Genomic DNA, 17,404 nt, shown 5'->3' with positions numbered 1-17,404 from the left:
TGCCCAAAAGGCAAATGTTTTTGTGGACACGTAGCATATACGTAACAATCTATCTTGATACAATTTGATATATTTGTAAGGTGTTTTATGTAAAAGTAAAACAAACTGTTTAGACTAAATATATTACTTGTTGTGCATGCTGTCAGTTTCAAAACACCTTTAGATGATATATTCAGCATAATCCAGCCCATTTTCTATTTTAATCGCATACTTTGAGCTGTGCACTTCTCCTGAAAATACCAATATTCAAATATTGGTACACTACACTGGTCCTAATGTTGACAAATGCCTAGAATCAAGACTATATAGTGAGACACTACATTGCACAAAGGAAGTAATTGAACACACCTCACTGATCAGGAACGCATGCAAAGCCGGTGTACCCTACAGGGTCAGGTACTAAATGTGGTCAAAAGTCTCTTTCCTGTGTTATTTCATATTTCCATAATCATTTCTGGTAATCTTTTCATGTTCCAACCAGCAATTGTTAAGAGAACAGTGAATGTTTTTTCTGAGGAAAATAAGAAGTAAATGAATGTATGCATAATTTATGAAAGGTATGAATTAGATCTCTTGCTCTCCCTGCCCCTCTCTTTCTCTCTTTCTCTCCCTCTCCCTTCCTCCATCTCGGTCTCACACACACACTCACACGCACACACACACACACACACACACACACACACACACACACACACACACACACACACACACACACACACGCACACACACAGATAGCTTGACGGACAGTCAGACATACACACATATAGACAGGTAGATTGTTTGGTGGGTAGATAAGTATACGTAGATACCCATTACAATGCTTATCAGAGCAGATTTGTATCGTCTGACCTTAGCAGAGAGCGGACAGTCTGACACAACGCAGCCCTTGTGTTCCCGTGCCCCCCACTGCTGGCACGGAGTATTACTGTTCATGTCTCTCCGTCGCATTGTCCAGTCCTTCAACTTATTTCTTATTTCTCCACTCTGCCTTTTTACAAAATATTGCATGCCCGGTTCCGAAATACATTGCGTTTTCTAAATCCAATGCAAATTTTTAATGACTTCGCCATGTCTGAACATGGCATTCACGGCTCTGCCTGGTGCGTACACTCTTTGGGATCTAAGGATTCCCATCCCACGTCAAATGGAACACAGCTGCATGGCGCAAAACAGCTGGAAGGTGTTGTGTAATACTGGGAAGATGTCATGATGTCATGATTCTGTGGCCTCCTGGAAGCATCCTGGCTTTTCGCAAATCAAATGGATTAAATAGGATATTTCAGGCATGTTAATCCTCTCCGATACTGTTACACAACTTTGAACAGATTTGTAATGTAGCTCGCCTGGATGCTGAAAAATAATAAGTAACACGATTCTATCTTCTTTTGTCCCCATTGACACGCTCCCCGTTCAGGCTGCTTAAAAAAGTGGATCAGTATCAGTGTGGGTAAGCTGAGTAAAGACGGACTTGCTTCTGACCCCGACCTTGGTGTTTTAACTCCACCCGCAGCCAGGGGGCAGCAGTGTCGTCACACATTGTGTCACCCGAGGATCAGCACAAAATGAAAAGCTGCAATTTTAATTCAGTAGCCATTTCGTCACATGTAGATTTGTGCACCCGGCTTTGCGGCCCAGAGTTAAATCCCCATAGCATCACAACCACAAGGCTGGGATTAGCACAGCCGTCCCTGTGTGGCTGAGCGCCGGCTGTTGTAAACAAAGCGTGTTTACCCAGGAAATTTCACCCCACTTCCTCGCCACCCACCACCCTTTCCCGAGGACCACCAGAGGAATCACCGGTGAGACAGAGCTAAAGTGACTAAAAATGTGATATTCAATCCTCTTTTCGGTGTATTAACAGCTGTTTCACCCCTAAACCTCTTACGGCGAGCAGTGGGTACCGAGCTTGGAGCATTCACGTGAACAAAAAAAAAAATTCAACAGATTCACAGGGGGAACATTTACATAAGTGCCACTTATTCTTTGATGTGTAGAGGCAATGTTGATGTTAGCAATTAGGGAGGAGTCAATGTGGTCTCATTTGATTTGAAATGGCTTTTTTAATGGCGTGATCTGTCATAAAAATGTTGGAAACATCCCTCACACAATGTTGTGACAGAGGATTCATGATTGCCACAGTTAAATCAGCTCTGATTACTCTGATATTATAGAGTGCCTGTTATACCAATTGTACACAACAAAACTTGTATTAGATTTGAACGAACACTGAACATTTTAGGTGGACTTTCCATTTATTTGACGCCTTAACAAGGGGAACTACCACAGTCTTATCATCTCAAAGTAGACTATTTGTTATAGAAGTTTTGAAAAAAAAAACACTGAGCAAAGGTTATTAAATCTCATCCACCCATCTTAATTGCCTTCACGAGTTTACTCCAATGTACTGTATAATCCTTCCAGCTATAATGCATAATTGAAAGACATGATTACTACACTGCAGCAAACTAAACATTAGCCATTACTTAAAACGTTATTTGGTCTGTGGCCTTTTAATCTCCTTGATGGTACCAAATATTCCTAGTATGTAGCCAAATCACCATGATCATTAGGATGTCCACATGAAGCTCTCTAAATTGTTTTGAAAAGCATCCACATAGAAATTCACCACACAGGATGTTTTGGTTGCCATCCTATTACAGATGTGCATCCCATGCCAATTTATACTATTTATTTGGATTTGAAGGTAGTTAAAATTACAAGTCCCAAAAACCTGTAAAAGTTCAATTATATAATCATTGAATTACTCATTTTGATTTTATTCAGCTTGATATGAGACACTTTATGCATCAGCACTATTTATATTCTGCTTCAATGTGGCCAGCATCCACCTTTTGTTCATAGAAAATTAGATATATTTTGATAATCCCATTTTCCCAATACCCACAAGCATGGTGCTTGAAACGGGTGAATAGACACTAATGGAACTCAGATAGAGGACCTTCATTTCTTGGTGATGAGTTTCTAACAATTAACAGGGGTAATACCAGCAGGCACTGAACTCTATATACTAGGGATATACTAGCCCCATAAGACCAGTGTAATCAAAGTAATTCTCATGTTAGGGAAGTCTGTCTGTGCAGTATTTTAACATATGCACACCATGCATCTTCATATGCAGATAAGCACATCATTCAACATTCACAGTGACTCTATATAAAAGAAATGCAAAAATAGTGTCTGCTAAACAAAATCTAGCATCTTATTTTCTTTTAAGAATGAAAAATATAATTAAATTCACTGTTGAACCTTATGAAAGGAAATATACAGCAGGTGCTTGGCTCATTAAGACCATCTAGTACTAATAGGAATAAAATTAAACAAGATTATCCACATCTGACTCATTAGAGGCAAGACTACCACACAAAAGGAAGTTGATGTGTGCCTCTTTCAAGAGGAACAGCTTGACACAAAACAAAATGGCTGCTCAAACAAATGTTGTTGACTCAAAAACAAAAGAATGGAACTTCTTTTTTTTTTTTTACTTTTTGCCTTTGAGAACTGGCAAGTCTCCACCATACAGTGACAGTCAAACTTTGTACCATGGAATACCAAGTGTCCTACAGTACATTATTGAGTTATTTTGTAGATAGTCCAGTGTGCTTCTCTGTCAGGTTATGTCTCTCCAGAACACACACATTGTCGATTCACAATATCTTTAATTTAACACACTTGCTTGGCTGTGTTTAATCTGTGGCATGGAGAAATAGAAAAAGCTCTATAAATGAAAGCGCCCCATCACAAGAATGAAAAGTTGGCAATTGTTAGCAGCCATACCACCTGGGCCGGTACCCTTAAACTTGACTGAAGATAGGGGCCAATCTTCTGTCTGGATAAAATAGAAACCTATGCTTTCAGCAAGGACATGGCTTGGTGTTCTATAAGGTCCAGGCCTTCAGATGAGATGTTTAACTAAGGTGACTCAATGCAGTCATTAAAAGAATAGGGGTGTCCGCCCTGGATCTCGGACAAACCCCTGCTAAACTGGTTCTCTGCATCTGGCTATGTAGTCATCTCAGCTACAAAATTCCACCTGCTTTCTCATTTCCAAGGTCATCACTGCAGAACAGAATTTAGTTCCCAGTTGAAATGAACAGAAACCCCTCACTATTTTACACTCCTAAAACAGTTTTGTCCCTGGACTCCAGAGCCACATCACTCCACATTGCTCTTGGATGACTGTGATACTGTAACTGTACTGTAACAATCTTTCAAATTGCCATACATTCACTTTATATTCACATCTTTGTTTTTCCATGACATCACATAAGCAAACATAATCAGAACTAATTTCCTGGCAAGTTGTGTATTCATATAGCAACAAAAATAAGAAAGCATTAACTAAATTGACTCTTGTCCAAGTGGGAATGAAAACTAAAAATGTATTCCTCTCACATCCCGTGCACTTGAGTACTTTGGTTCTGTTTTACATTATCTTCTGCTAAGTGCTGTATTCAGCCAGCAGACAGACTCAGACTCAACCTCTGAGGTCCCAATATTGACTTCAATCTGTCTGACAAAAACAATGAGCACAGCTTCACATTAGTGCTTAAGTGTACTTCCCTTGTGTAACTGCTCACAGAAACAGTATGTTACATGTCATTTTCAATGCTTTACGCAAAGAAACAACTACATTTCCACTATATATAATAAGCAAGTGAGCCCTGAAATGCTCATAGAATAACCTCCCTCAGCATACCTGCACAGCCTAAAGCAGATAATCAAATACATGATTTATCATCAGTCAATTACCAGGCATTTGGTATTTCAGTTGGCATACTACTTTTTTAGTAGAACCGTACATTGTTGCATTACATTACATTAATTGCATTTGGTAGACACTCTTATCCAGAGCAACATACAGTTGATTAGGCTAAGCAGGAGACAATCCTCCCCTGGAGCAATGCTGGGTTAAGGGTTAAGGCTGTGTGGATCTTATTGTGGCAACACCAGGGATCGAACCGGGTCCCAGTCATATATCTAAACCACGACGCTACAGGCCGCCCCTTGCTTTGGTTGAGTTACTGTAGTGAACGTGGTTGAGTTACAAGGCACCCCCCTATGCACATTGTGGTGCAGGGAATCCCCGCTCCTGCCCGCACACGAGCAATGCACAGGTGCATGTGTCACCTTCCCATCCCCAGGAAGCATCAAGTCCATGGAGAGTGCTAGCAAGATCAGCCAGCTATTCTGCAAGCTTGGACAGCTTCACGAGCCTCAATTATTCAATCCCTTCAATCAGGCAGCTGGTTGCCACTTGGCCAGAGGACCAGCTGCAGCCTGTTCTTGTAATCGTCTGCCTCACGATAAGAAGGGCCTCTGCTGCTCAGTCTAGGAGTTCGCTGACTCCCAGAAAGACACACTGGCTGCTTTTTTTATCATTCAGAACCATAGCCAAGACCTGGACCCTGGCACACCCTCCTCTACTACAGTTCCCCAGCACTGAAGCCTTTCAAGTCTTTGCCTGTGTTGTTTGCCACCACTAACTTTTGTTTTGTGAAAATAAACACCCATTTCATGCCTCATCTGTGCCAGGCCTCTGTAGCTCTGTGCTATAGCATGTATATCCTACAGCCTGTCACTGTGGAACTGTTTCTAGAGTACAAAAAAGTATTGTAAATTAACATTATTATATTATTATTAAAGTTGGGAGTAATAATATTTATCTATTAAATATATTTCTACAGTGCAGTCTGTATTTATGCAGACAGTGGTACAATTTCTGTTCTTTTGGCTCTGCACTCCACATTGAATTTGTAGTGAAACAATGAGGTTAAAGTGTCAGCTTTAATTTGAGGATATTTACATTCATATGGGGTGATGTCAAAATGCTTTTGTCCAAAGACTTAAGGCTACACTGTATATGCCAATTGAGCTTATATCTGATGGAAAACCGCATTTAGAAGGTATTAGGTTTCATGTTTTCACTGTATTCTATTCTAAGTGTGTCGTGTTTCCATGTTTTTTGTAACCTCTGTGCACTCCGTAGACTGTCAGCTCAATTGACTCAGAAGTTCATTTGTTTCACCTGTGTTTCACTTCCTGATTGTTTCCCACACCTGATTGCTGTTTCTGTCTTATTTAAACCCTTCAGTCTCGTCGCCAGATTGTGTCAGAACCATATACTCTCCAGTGTTTATTTCTGATTGATCTCTGTTATAACCTGTTTCGTCCCCGACTTCCATGTTCCTATCAGCTTTTGGACTGCATTGTATCGACCTGTTTTTGTATATATAAAGTGAATTTTTAATTCTGTTTTTGTCTGCTTAGCCCGTCTGTTACCGACCCTTTGCCTGTGACCACAATTACAATTTGGATTATCCGTGTTATACCTGTTTGCTGGAGTTTTGACCCTTTGCCTGGACTCTGTATTACGAACTGCCTTATCATGACTGAATCTGTTTGCTGGCCCTTGACCTTCGCCTGTCTGACCTGCCTATTTCATAAAAACTTTATTATAAAATCTACACCTCAGTCTTGCATCTGGGTTGCTTGTTCTACCGACCCAATCTGGCCAGAATGGACCCAGCGAGCCCAAACCCGACTATGGAAGCGCTGAGACCCCAGGGACATGCCTGGGAGTACACAAGCACAAACTTTGCTCTCTAAGCCGGGAAGTATCTAATGTGAACGCCCTGCTCTTGTCGACACCATCACCTCCCTGGTTCGACTGCAGATCTCCGGAAACCACCAGGAGGAGATCTCTTTCTACCTCATGAAGTCTCCCCTGGTCCCTGTGGTTTTGGGCAGGGCCTGACGCCTCCGGCACAATCCCCAAATGGACTGGGTCCGGGGAACCATCACAGGTTGGGGCCTCAACTGTCTCCTGTCAGCCTCCAGTCAGTCTGAATCCTGTCCTGCTGTTCCTGAAACTCCTCTTGACCTGTCCTCCATCCCGTCTGTCTACCACGACGTTGGACAGGTCTTCAGTAAATCCCGAGCCTGCTCCCTGCCTCCTTATCGCTCCTATGATTGTGCCGTCAAGCTACATCCCGGCACCACTCCCCCTAGAGGTTGTCTCATCTCCCTGTCAGTCCCAGAAACCCTGTCCATGGAGAAGTACATTGGTGACTCCCTGGCTGCCGGCCTGATCCGTCCCTCATCATCTCCAGCCAGAGCTGGGTTCTTCTTTGTGGAGAAGAAGGACAAGTCCCTGTGGCATTGACTACCGTGGACTCAACGACATAACCATCAAGAACCGTTACCCCATCCCACTCATCTCTTCTGCCTTTTCATCACTACAAAAGTGCCAGTTCTTCACAAAATTGGATCTCCGCAACGCTTACCACCTGGTCCGCATCCACGAGGATGACGAGTGGAATACTACGAGTACCTCGTGATGCTGGGTGGGGGTTTGGTATAAAGTACTTCAAGTTCTACATGGTGAAACCAAAGTGTATAAAAAATATTATGGAGCTCACTGTAAGTACTGAAAAGCACAGTGGAACTAGTTTGGAAAAATGGGTTCAATTCAAAATAATTATTATCCTTCAACAACAGCCACTGTGAAAACGGCATTAAAACAAAAAAGTTATATGGTTATTATAGACCAATGTAATGGAAGGACTGACCACCATGGCAAGCTCCACAGAACATTTGGATCACTGGATAACAGTCAATGAATCAGTCGGCAACTAAGGTCCCTGATGCACCACAATAATGAAATAAATACTTAACAAACAATAAAAACCATACATGAGTTAACTCATGGTCAGAGGACCAGAGAGTAAAATAGCCAGTGAAGGGCTCTATTTTCTGCAATCAGTCAGGGAACTTGTACATAAATGGTTTGTACAACCAGATTTGACCATAAATTGTAAATGGCATATCTTCGTGCAGATCTCATTTTTATTTTTTTCATTTAGAATATCAGAGCTACAAGTCACCATGGTGACTTACACTGCAGAGCTAAACTGCCCAGGAGCAGTTTTTGTTCAGGCTAGGTTCGACTTCACATAAAGAAACTGCCCCCTGACTAATAAGCTCACTGGAAAACTGGCAGTGAAAAAGAGTATGCAGTAGGAAATCCATATTATAGTTACCTGTTATCTACAGATATGTGTCAGTACAGCAACATGAATCCATAACAAGTGGGCGTCTGTTGTTTGTTTTTAAAGACAAGTAGTGCCCGGTACTACAGCCGTTGGCTCGCTAGAGCAATTACGCATGACGCTAAAACTGCAGACCTGTGCGTACTTATATATAATACAAATTATAAATACCACCGCCCAAAAGAGCACTCATTGAGTAAGAGGGCAACGTGCACGTGCACCTGATGTACTATCATCTATGTCTGACACTTTTTATGACTTTTGAGAATGTCATGTAAGGCACAGCACACCACAATGACTATCAAGGTCATCTTAGGGCTGCATTGCAATGTTAACCCTGACTTACGGTATGCAAACATCTTAAGTGCATATTCAGTAGCCTACAAAACAACTACAAAACTCCTCTCTAATTAGGCTACAGTGCATGTTAGTTATCATTCGACTCATGGACTCAGGACTATCTTCAAGGGTAAGCATCACATAATGACTTGCCCCACAGATATTAGAACAATTATTTTTAGTAAATAAGATTTTCATGAAATTATACAGAAATTTTATAAAATTATCGCTGCTAATGGAACACCCAAAGTGACTTTGGAACATTACTTCTCTGGCATGTGATGTCACAACGGTTGAAGTTGAAATTGTACTTCCCTCTAGGGTCTTTCAGCGAACTTATCCCTGGTTATGGGTATGCACTTTGTTGTATGTCGCTCTGGATAAGAGCGTCTGCCAAATGCCAATAATGTAATGTAACAACGGGAACACAAGCAGCTCTGTTGTATAACTTTAGATTGAAAATATGACACAAATAGACAGCATGAAATATTTTATTCTGAATCAAATGAAATTTTCGCTGATCCTGATACAGCAATACTGCTATTCAGGGTTTGAGCCAGAGGTAACATTATGCTGGATCGTTAAAAAACAGGGCAAATGTCACAGCCACTTTCAGCTCACTTAAAATTCCATGCTATAGCACATTATTCAAATAAAAGCCCACAATTAGCCTTTTTGAAGGGAACACCTGTGGCAGAGTAATGACTGCAACACATGCAACAATATAAACAGAAATGGTGCACAGTAAATGCGGGAGACCTGTGTGTGTGTGTGTGTGTGTGTGTGTGTGTGTGTGTGTGTGTGTGTGTGTGTGTGTGTGTGTGTGTGTGTGTGTGTGTGAAGTTAACATTTGCTCACCTCATGAGGCACGATGTTGTATGATCTGGGAGAGATTTATATCAGTTAAAAACCCACAGTCTGGTATAAAATCTGGACTGTGCCATTGGCAAATGTGGATTAAATTGTTTTGTCACTCACTAGTGACTACTGTTGACAAATCAGGGGGCAAAACTTCCTCCAGTATAATGTATGTGCCACCTATGCTTGTGGATTTCAATGTGAAAAGAAGCGGTGATCAGTTGTTTTTGGTGCATTTTCTGCATATGGGTCACAGTTGGTGACTACAATCAGGCATTCCAAATTTGGAAAAAGAGGGGTGGGGGGCATTAAAAAACCAAAACATGGTTTAACCAACAGGGCTCCACGGCACCTCTCTCACCTTTCCTCCTCTCTTACGGGGCCGAAGTCTTCGGCGTAGATGACGCAGTGGCCGGGGGCGCCCGCCGCCACGGCCTGCTGAAGCTTCTGGGTCTCCATCATCTCTGAGAAGCTCTTGAGCAGTCGCGGCTCGTCGAAGTTCCCAGCGACCGCATCGGATGTTCTGTGACCACTCCTGCCCTGGTGGCTCTGTGTGACCGCCTGCGACATCTCTATCTCCCGTTTGGTCTGGTTCTCCAAATACATCCTGGAGAACGGCTCCGAACAGCAGAACCTGGGCACAGGGCAGAGGAGAGGAGAGAAGAGCAGTGAGTAAACTGTATAAAACTGAACATAACTGAAGCAATGTTAGATATCTTATGATATGTTATTAAGTGGGGTGCCCACTTACCCCAATCTTACCCCACCCGCTCCATATTTTGTATGCTTCTTGAACAAAGCTTTAATAGCGCATTTATAATTTGCATTTATTTGCATATATTATTTTGTGGAAAGTATTAACTTAAATAAATGGAATATACTGAAAATTGTATGAATTATTGTATTTTAAACTAAAATGTATATTATTATATATTATTATATATTATATTATATAATAATTAATTACCAATATACTGCAACTCTCCACAATATATGGGCAAATATACAAATCATTGCTGCATTACAAATAAAACAATCCACAAATTCAGAATATATTGCAAAATATTCCATTTCTCATGGTGTCAAGAAAAACACATTAATGCTGTTGCAATGATGACATACCAATTGCCTCATTCAATATGGAGCTAAAGAATCCTTGAAAATAAATTACATGTTGGTGTTTGATGAGTGAGAAGAGTGTTGTGTGTAAGGTAACAGCAAAGAAAATGTGATGACTTTGTCACTACCGCTATCAGACACTGTGCACGGTGAATATCAATATATTGGGTAGGCTTTTGAGAAAGCCCTCTGCAGATGTTTTTTAATCTAATTTTCAAGGTCTAACACATCTTACATATAAAATGAGCTTAACTTCTGTAGTGGTGTTAGCCATTAAGATATGACCCCACTTGATCAGAGGTAGATCAAGTATTTTTCCAGTAACAGGGTGCCAGTAATTCTATTGAATTGAACGAATGAATTATGTACATTAACAATTAATTATTATTATTCATTGTAAAACTATACATCTACTTTGAGTATATTTTAATCAGTAGAGCCCTATTAATATGTTGAAAAGATAACATGGTGACATGTCATATTCACAAATCTATTAACTGTCCTGCTAGCCCTGCCTTCCCTGTGTCAAGATCCAGACCCTTCTTTGATATGGGGCACCTGGCTCAGGTAGTAAGAGCAGTCATCTGGCAGTTGGAGGGTTGCCGATTCAATCCCCCTCCCGGGCTGTGTCGAAGTGTCCCTGAGCAAGACACCTAACCCCTAAATGCTCCTGACGAGCTGGTCGGCGCCTTGCATGGCAGCCAATCGCTGTTGGTGTGTGAGTGTGTGTATGAATGGGTGAATGAGAAGCATCAATTGTACAGTGCCTTGGATAAAGGCACTATATAAATTCCAACCATTTACCATTTATAAGTATTACAGATGGGCTCTCCTTCTGAGCTGCTTTCTGCTCAAGGTTACTTCCTGTTAGTCAGTGATTCTTTGCCACTGTTGCCCTAGGCTTGCTTTGAGGGGGTCTCTGGCCTTGACTGTATGGAAACTATGTAAAACTGCTTTGTGACAGTGTGTGTTGTAAGAAGCGTTATACAAATAAAGTGAATTGAGTTGAATATGTGGCAGTCTCTAGGGTGGCCAACCCTTAACCCCCCTGGGTTTCATCCCCTGCCATGCCTTCAGAACTGCGACTTATTCTCTATCTGTTAGCCTTTCTATGTTCTGCCTGACTGAAAAAAGCAAAAAAATATGGAATGAGGGCAGACTGTCAACTTACATTGTTCAGAAAAACACATTTATGTAAAGCATTAAAAAAAAGATTATGCTCATTTCATACAGACATAAATATAAGAATCGTTAAAAAACGAAATATCATTCCTGAGCACAATTGTTATCTAGTTGCAGATGGCATCACATTTCAGAAGGGTGATTTTTAATCACAAATATATTCTCTGGAAAGGGGTAATATAGAGACAATAAACATGTGAAACATTTATATAAAATGGTGAGTCTAATGACTGCACTGTGCATTGTGTATGGGAGCAAAGCAATGCCGCAGTTGCATGGACATAAAATGTGGGTCAGGTGCAACTAATAACATGAGAATTACTTTTTATATTATTCCCCTGGTATTTCAGCTTTTAGATTTCATGACAGATTCAATTGAATTAATCTGATATCAATATCCTCATTAGTCTGAATGGGGAAACTATGAGTAGGATAGAATGACCCCTTGTGGTAGATTGAGGCAAAAGCAATGTGAAGCAAAAGCAAAAACAAACTGCAAATCTCTCTCTCTCTCTCTTTCTCTCTGGCTGCACTGTGTATCTTAGTAGCAATAAACAAAAGGTCTCTTGCTGCTGTGACTGTCTTGCAAAGCTCTTGTAACTGTCTAGCAAAGCCAAAACAGTAGACCGAAGGCTGGTTGCAGAGTAACACATTTTTTTCTTTATCGAGTCAGGTGGTATTTATATAAAAGGCTGGCCTAGCTGCTCAGTCAGTATACAGTAACCGCAAGACAATTCAAAATATTATTAACATGCACATGAGGTAATAATATTTGGAATTATCTTACACTTACTGTATACTCACTGAGTTTACACGGGTATTACAAGGGTATTTCAAGACAACCTGCTAAAAATAATGTTATTTCACTACACATTTATTCTATGGAGTAGACATATAATGCAAATAGTGTTGCTTGCAACTCCAAATCTGAAATTTCTCCCCCTTCATCCACAAAATCATGGGCCAGGGGTTCTCAAACTGGGCCCTGGGGCCCCCTGTGTGTGCTGGTTCTCATTCCCACCATAATTCAAGCCCCTGGATTGTAACATGCTGTAAATTGTTCATAGTTTTGATGTATATTCATGATGATTCACCCTCTCTAGGCCACATCATGTCTGAAATAGATATGTATGCTCTGGATAATAAAGGCCTCATGTTGATATCCCGGGAATTAACGCCTTTATTCACATAAGTAATATTTTCCTTTACAAAGAGGAGCCATTTTAACATGTATTAAAGTCTGAGAGGTGAAATCAGTATTTGCTAAAAAAGTGACACCTGGTCGATGAAACAAACAAAAAAAAAGTGTTCAAAATCAAACCAAATAGCAATGAGCCAATCTCGCATTGTGTAATTAAGTATAAGGAAACAATTGTTGAAGAATCTATACTATAGTTTTAGGACTGTAATTGCTCAAGAAAAGATTTGTTGGAATTAACGCCAGCATACACAGGGGGCTCTGGGCCATGTTCGAGGTCCTGGCTAATGAGTACATTCCCTGATTACAATTTAGTGTACAGTGTGTGATATAAGACGATTACCATTACATGAATTTCAACTGAACAAAAGTAGGTCAAAGTAAAGCTCACATGCGGGACAGAAGGTTTATCTGATCTACAGTTTGCACGCACTCATTCATCCGCACGATTGCATCGTGAATCAGGTGACTGACACACATAGTGCTGTGGGCGCAGTGTTTTTACCACTGGTATGGAAACCACAGGTCTAAACGATACAGATGACCCACAAAACAGAGCCCTACTGTAAAACCCAGCTATTCCAGCATGACCAGCTTGAAAATTGTCTAGTTGGGTATGATCTGGTCAACCAGCAATGCCAAGCTGGTCATAAAGCTGGTCTAGCTTGACATGAGCTGGTCAATCAGCAAGTGCTGGTAGCTTGTCTGAACTGGTAGCTGGTTTCAAAACATAACTTGAGCTGGTTAAACCATGTCAAGCTGGGAGCCAGTCTGAACTGCAACAGTACCAGCTGTTTCAAAACCTAGCTTTGAGCTTTTTTTTCAGCAGGGAGGATGAGGGTTAAGGAATAAAGTATTTAGTCTGAGGATGTGAATAGCAAGATTCTGCTAACCTGACCACAAGAAGATCCTTTGGTTGATATCCTCAGATATTAAGCTGCTTGCTTTTAGGCCTGATTTATGACTGGTACAGTAGGTATATAGGGAATATAAACACATTTTGGGCTTCAACTGTGTGCACTTGGAGTAATGCAATCTGTTTATCTAAAGGGCTGTATTGTATCATCAAACTGGGGATTGGGAGTGAGGGATTTTTAATGTCCAGAGAGAAATTTAACAGCTAACCTGGGGACCAAATGCAGACTGCTTTTCAGATGCATGAAACATTTTAACCATTGATGTGGAAAGGTACCTACTTTGTTTACACGTGCAATTTATTTTATCAATGCATTTCCACCCACACAAACGATTTCTAAAAGGGATTTGACCCCCAGTCAGATATATCTGAGGAACCATACACTAGATTATGAGCAGATGAAGTCACTGTCTGCATCTGTGCACAAATCTCTTATCTTTGCGTCATCTGTTTGGGTCATTCAGTTCACTTAACCCACTATATCAGCTGACCAATCCATATGCTGTAAAGCTCACTGAATGCATACAGATGCGTAGATCTGGGCTTTAATGCCCAATGGGGTGAAAGGAGCAATAAAACACTATAAGCACGGTTTACAAGCAAGAGTGTAGGCTTGTTATAAGCCTAGATAGTCATTGAGATATAGGATTAGCAATCAACCAGGATATGGGAGGTTCAGTCGGTTAGGGGTACACATTTATTTCCTTGTTGTAGACTGCATATTGAAGGTCCCATAATGTACCTTTTTATTTTAGGGCCTGATATCCATAAGAAGAAGATTATGAGGTTTAAGTACCAAAATCTCTATCCAGTTTTGTCTATTCTCCAGCGCCTCTCATGAGCTTTACCAGGAACAGGCTGTTTTAATGGCTGTCTTTAAAGGCCCACATTCAAAAGTAAAAATGTTTTTGGTCTAAGTATGTATATCGTGCAGTCAAAGTGATATTTTTCAGAGCTATTTGTAAAGCAATTTCCCATGTGACATGACGTATGTTTTTGCATAATTATAGGATGACGTTGCTATACTGTATATAAACCCCTGAGCTGACGTCATCTACATCGGACTGAGCCAAAAGCCTCTCGACAACAAATGTGTTCCATACTGTATCAGCATATTTTGCAGCCGAATCTAGTCCCACCCCCAAATTCCCATAGAGATCCATTGAAATGCAAAGAGTTTTAGTATCGCTTGTCGGACTACCTGAGAACAATATATCCAGACTCTGGTGATATTGATAGGTCACAGACATCAGGACGTCATGCTATGCAATAGATATGCAACCAAATACAAAACATGACTATTTTATTTGACATTATGTGAAATTGTCTCAAACATTGAAATTGGGAGCTATATATAAAAAGTGCTGTGCAACCAAAATGTATAAAAACATGGTTTAATAAAATATGAGAATATGCACTTATGACCACATATGAATTGCTTGATTACAAACAGTGGAAATAAAACATTATTAAAAAAATCGAGAAAAAGGCAAGGTGTGTCCAAACTTTTGACTGGTACTGTATGTTTGCCATCATGTGTGTTCAGTATATGATTTATACTGAACACATAAGAATCTAGCTAGAATTTTGTATGGCTTTTCAATATAGGCATGCACCTCAGAGGAGAAGCGCGGAGGGCTACAATCTCCTGAATGCAGCAGCAGTTGCAGATAATTATACATTCCAAGTTAGGGCGGAAATTGGACATGTTCAGCATCACATGTATAAATATTTATAGTCACATTCCGCAGGAAGTTATCTCAGTAACAGGGTACTTATGCAATGGCAAATATTTCTATTTTCCATACAAAGAATCATTATTCTTCACTGAAGTGTTTTGACTGCTCTTCAAGCTTTCGTACAATGGTCATGTATTTCCGCTACTCATACCCAAAATCTGGATCCTAGTAACCGAGACGTATGGGCAAAGTGTCTGTCTAGCAAAGCCAAAACAGTAGACCTAATGCTGGTTGCAAAGTAACACATTTTTTCTTTATCGAGTTGGTTTTTATTTAAAAGGTAGGCCAAGCTGCTCAGTCAGTATACAGTAACTGTGAGACAATTCTAAATGTTATTAACTCACCACACGTGAGATATCTTTAGTCGAAATGTTTCACAATAGCTTCTAATATTGCCAGTTATATCAAGACGTTATTAGCTCACTTAACTATTGTAACAGGTAGCTACATAACTACTATCAGGCATGAGACACATGCACAGAGGGTCAAATCCCAGCTCACCTGAATGTAACCATGAATATGACCATGCTGGCTTCTCAATGGCTTAGATGGCAAGTTTGTAATATTTTTAGGTTAAACCTAAATGTACATTTTCAATAGAGAAGTGTGAAGAAAGTCATTTATCTCATGCAATTAGATTACGATGGAAAATTGATATCTAAATATTTTTTTTTGCATGTGGTCTAATGAGGCCATGCCCTCAGCATACAGTACTGTGAAGAAGCCTCTTGTTCAAGCGCAGGGTGAATGAGGAAAGCATAAGTACAAGGAGAGTTCAGCCCAGGATATGGCTGTCTTGAAGACAGGAAAGATGAATATCCTGAGGAGTCACAGGGGCTAATGATTTTAAAAGCACACATTTTATGGTCTTTGACGGTTCTTTGATGGCTGTTGTTGTGGAATGTGGTTATCTTAGGGTTTCTTATGATCCTAAAGGCCTCTATATGGGATTCCTATTTTTCTGTTAAAACTGTTACAGCTCAGTGCACGAGTCAGGTCTTGTTCTGCCGGTGGGAATAAATGTCTCATTCAACAGGAGCATGACAAAAAAAATACTGTAGTTGTGCCAAGGTGTTCTTGCCTCAAGCATGGTCAGTCAGGCCTGGGTATTGTAGCAGTGTGACATTGGCATCTCTTTTTCAAGAGGGACTTGAATCACATCCTCTCCAGACTCCATTTGACTGGCCAGTAGAAGAACACAATGGCTTAGAATAAGTGTAAGCTACTGAAGCCACAATTTATATTGCTTATCCTGGGAGGGGGGCTGGGGGGCAAGTGAGATATTTTGGAAGAAAGAGGGTTGATGGGATTGTGTATGTGTTCATCTGTCTATTATTTTGTAGGCAGATTATAGGCAGGTTAGACTACCACTACATAATCAATGAGGCTAGAGAGCCCAATGTACTATATTATGAATAGGAAGTATTGTTAGGTGCAAGGCCACCCCAAGTGGCTACAAGCCACAAGCTAAGTGAATATTATGGAAATATTGCTTTTGTGAATGAGCATAGCAGGCTATACAAAGGAAACATTCTGTATGAGATACATATATAGCTAAATACAAAGCAATGCCCCTCCCTTCTTGACCACCAAATTGCAAGCAGACCTCTTACATACACTTATAGGTACAGTCATCCTGTAACCTGTTTTACTTTTGGCTAGCTGAAGGCTAACAGTAACTGACAAAGCAGCAAATTCTCCAGTGTTAATTCTACTCTAACAGAGTAAAGGAGCATGGTCCAATAGAGACCATACAGTATGTACTCTGTAAATGTATGATTTAACACTGAACATGCACTGTACTCTTAGATGAGACATCAACACTGGCACATGTCATAGCCCCCTGACAGAGCTAATGCCGGTCAGGGGATCTAAAGCTACTGAGGTACAGAGTGTGGTGTGAAAACAAACCCTACAGCGCAGCATGTGACAGACTGACAGAATCACACTGATTCTTCCACGTGCCGACTCCGGACAACAGGCA

General features: G+C 40.6%; 1 protein-coding gene across 1 annotated transcript in view; it reads right to left on the bottom strand.

Annotated features, from left to right (window-relative positions):
• The window catches only part of oca2 (oculocutaneous albinism II), a 143,760-nt gene that overhangs the window by 124,488 nt on the left and 1,868 nt on the right, over positions 1–17,404 (bottom strand). The window contains exon 2 of the mRNA XM_061236206.1: positions 9,628–9,900. Coding sequence (XP_061092190.1) covers positions 9,628–9,872 — 245 coding nt within the window. The 5' untranslated portion in view covers positions 9,873–9,900. The remainder of the gene's footprint in view (positions 1–9,627; positions 9,901–17,404) is intronic.

The sequence above is a fragment of the Conger conger genome, chromosome 3 (assembly GCF_963514075.1).
Source record: "Conger conger chromosome 3, fConCon1.1, whole genome shotgun sequence".
NCBI lineage: Eukaryota > Metazoa > Chordata > Actinopteri > Anguilliformes > Congridae > Conger > Conger conger.
The sequence above is the reverse complement of the archived record's forward strand: the minus strand, read 5'-3'. Positions and strand labels throughout refer to the sequence as shown.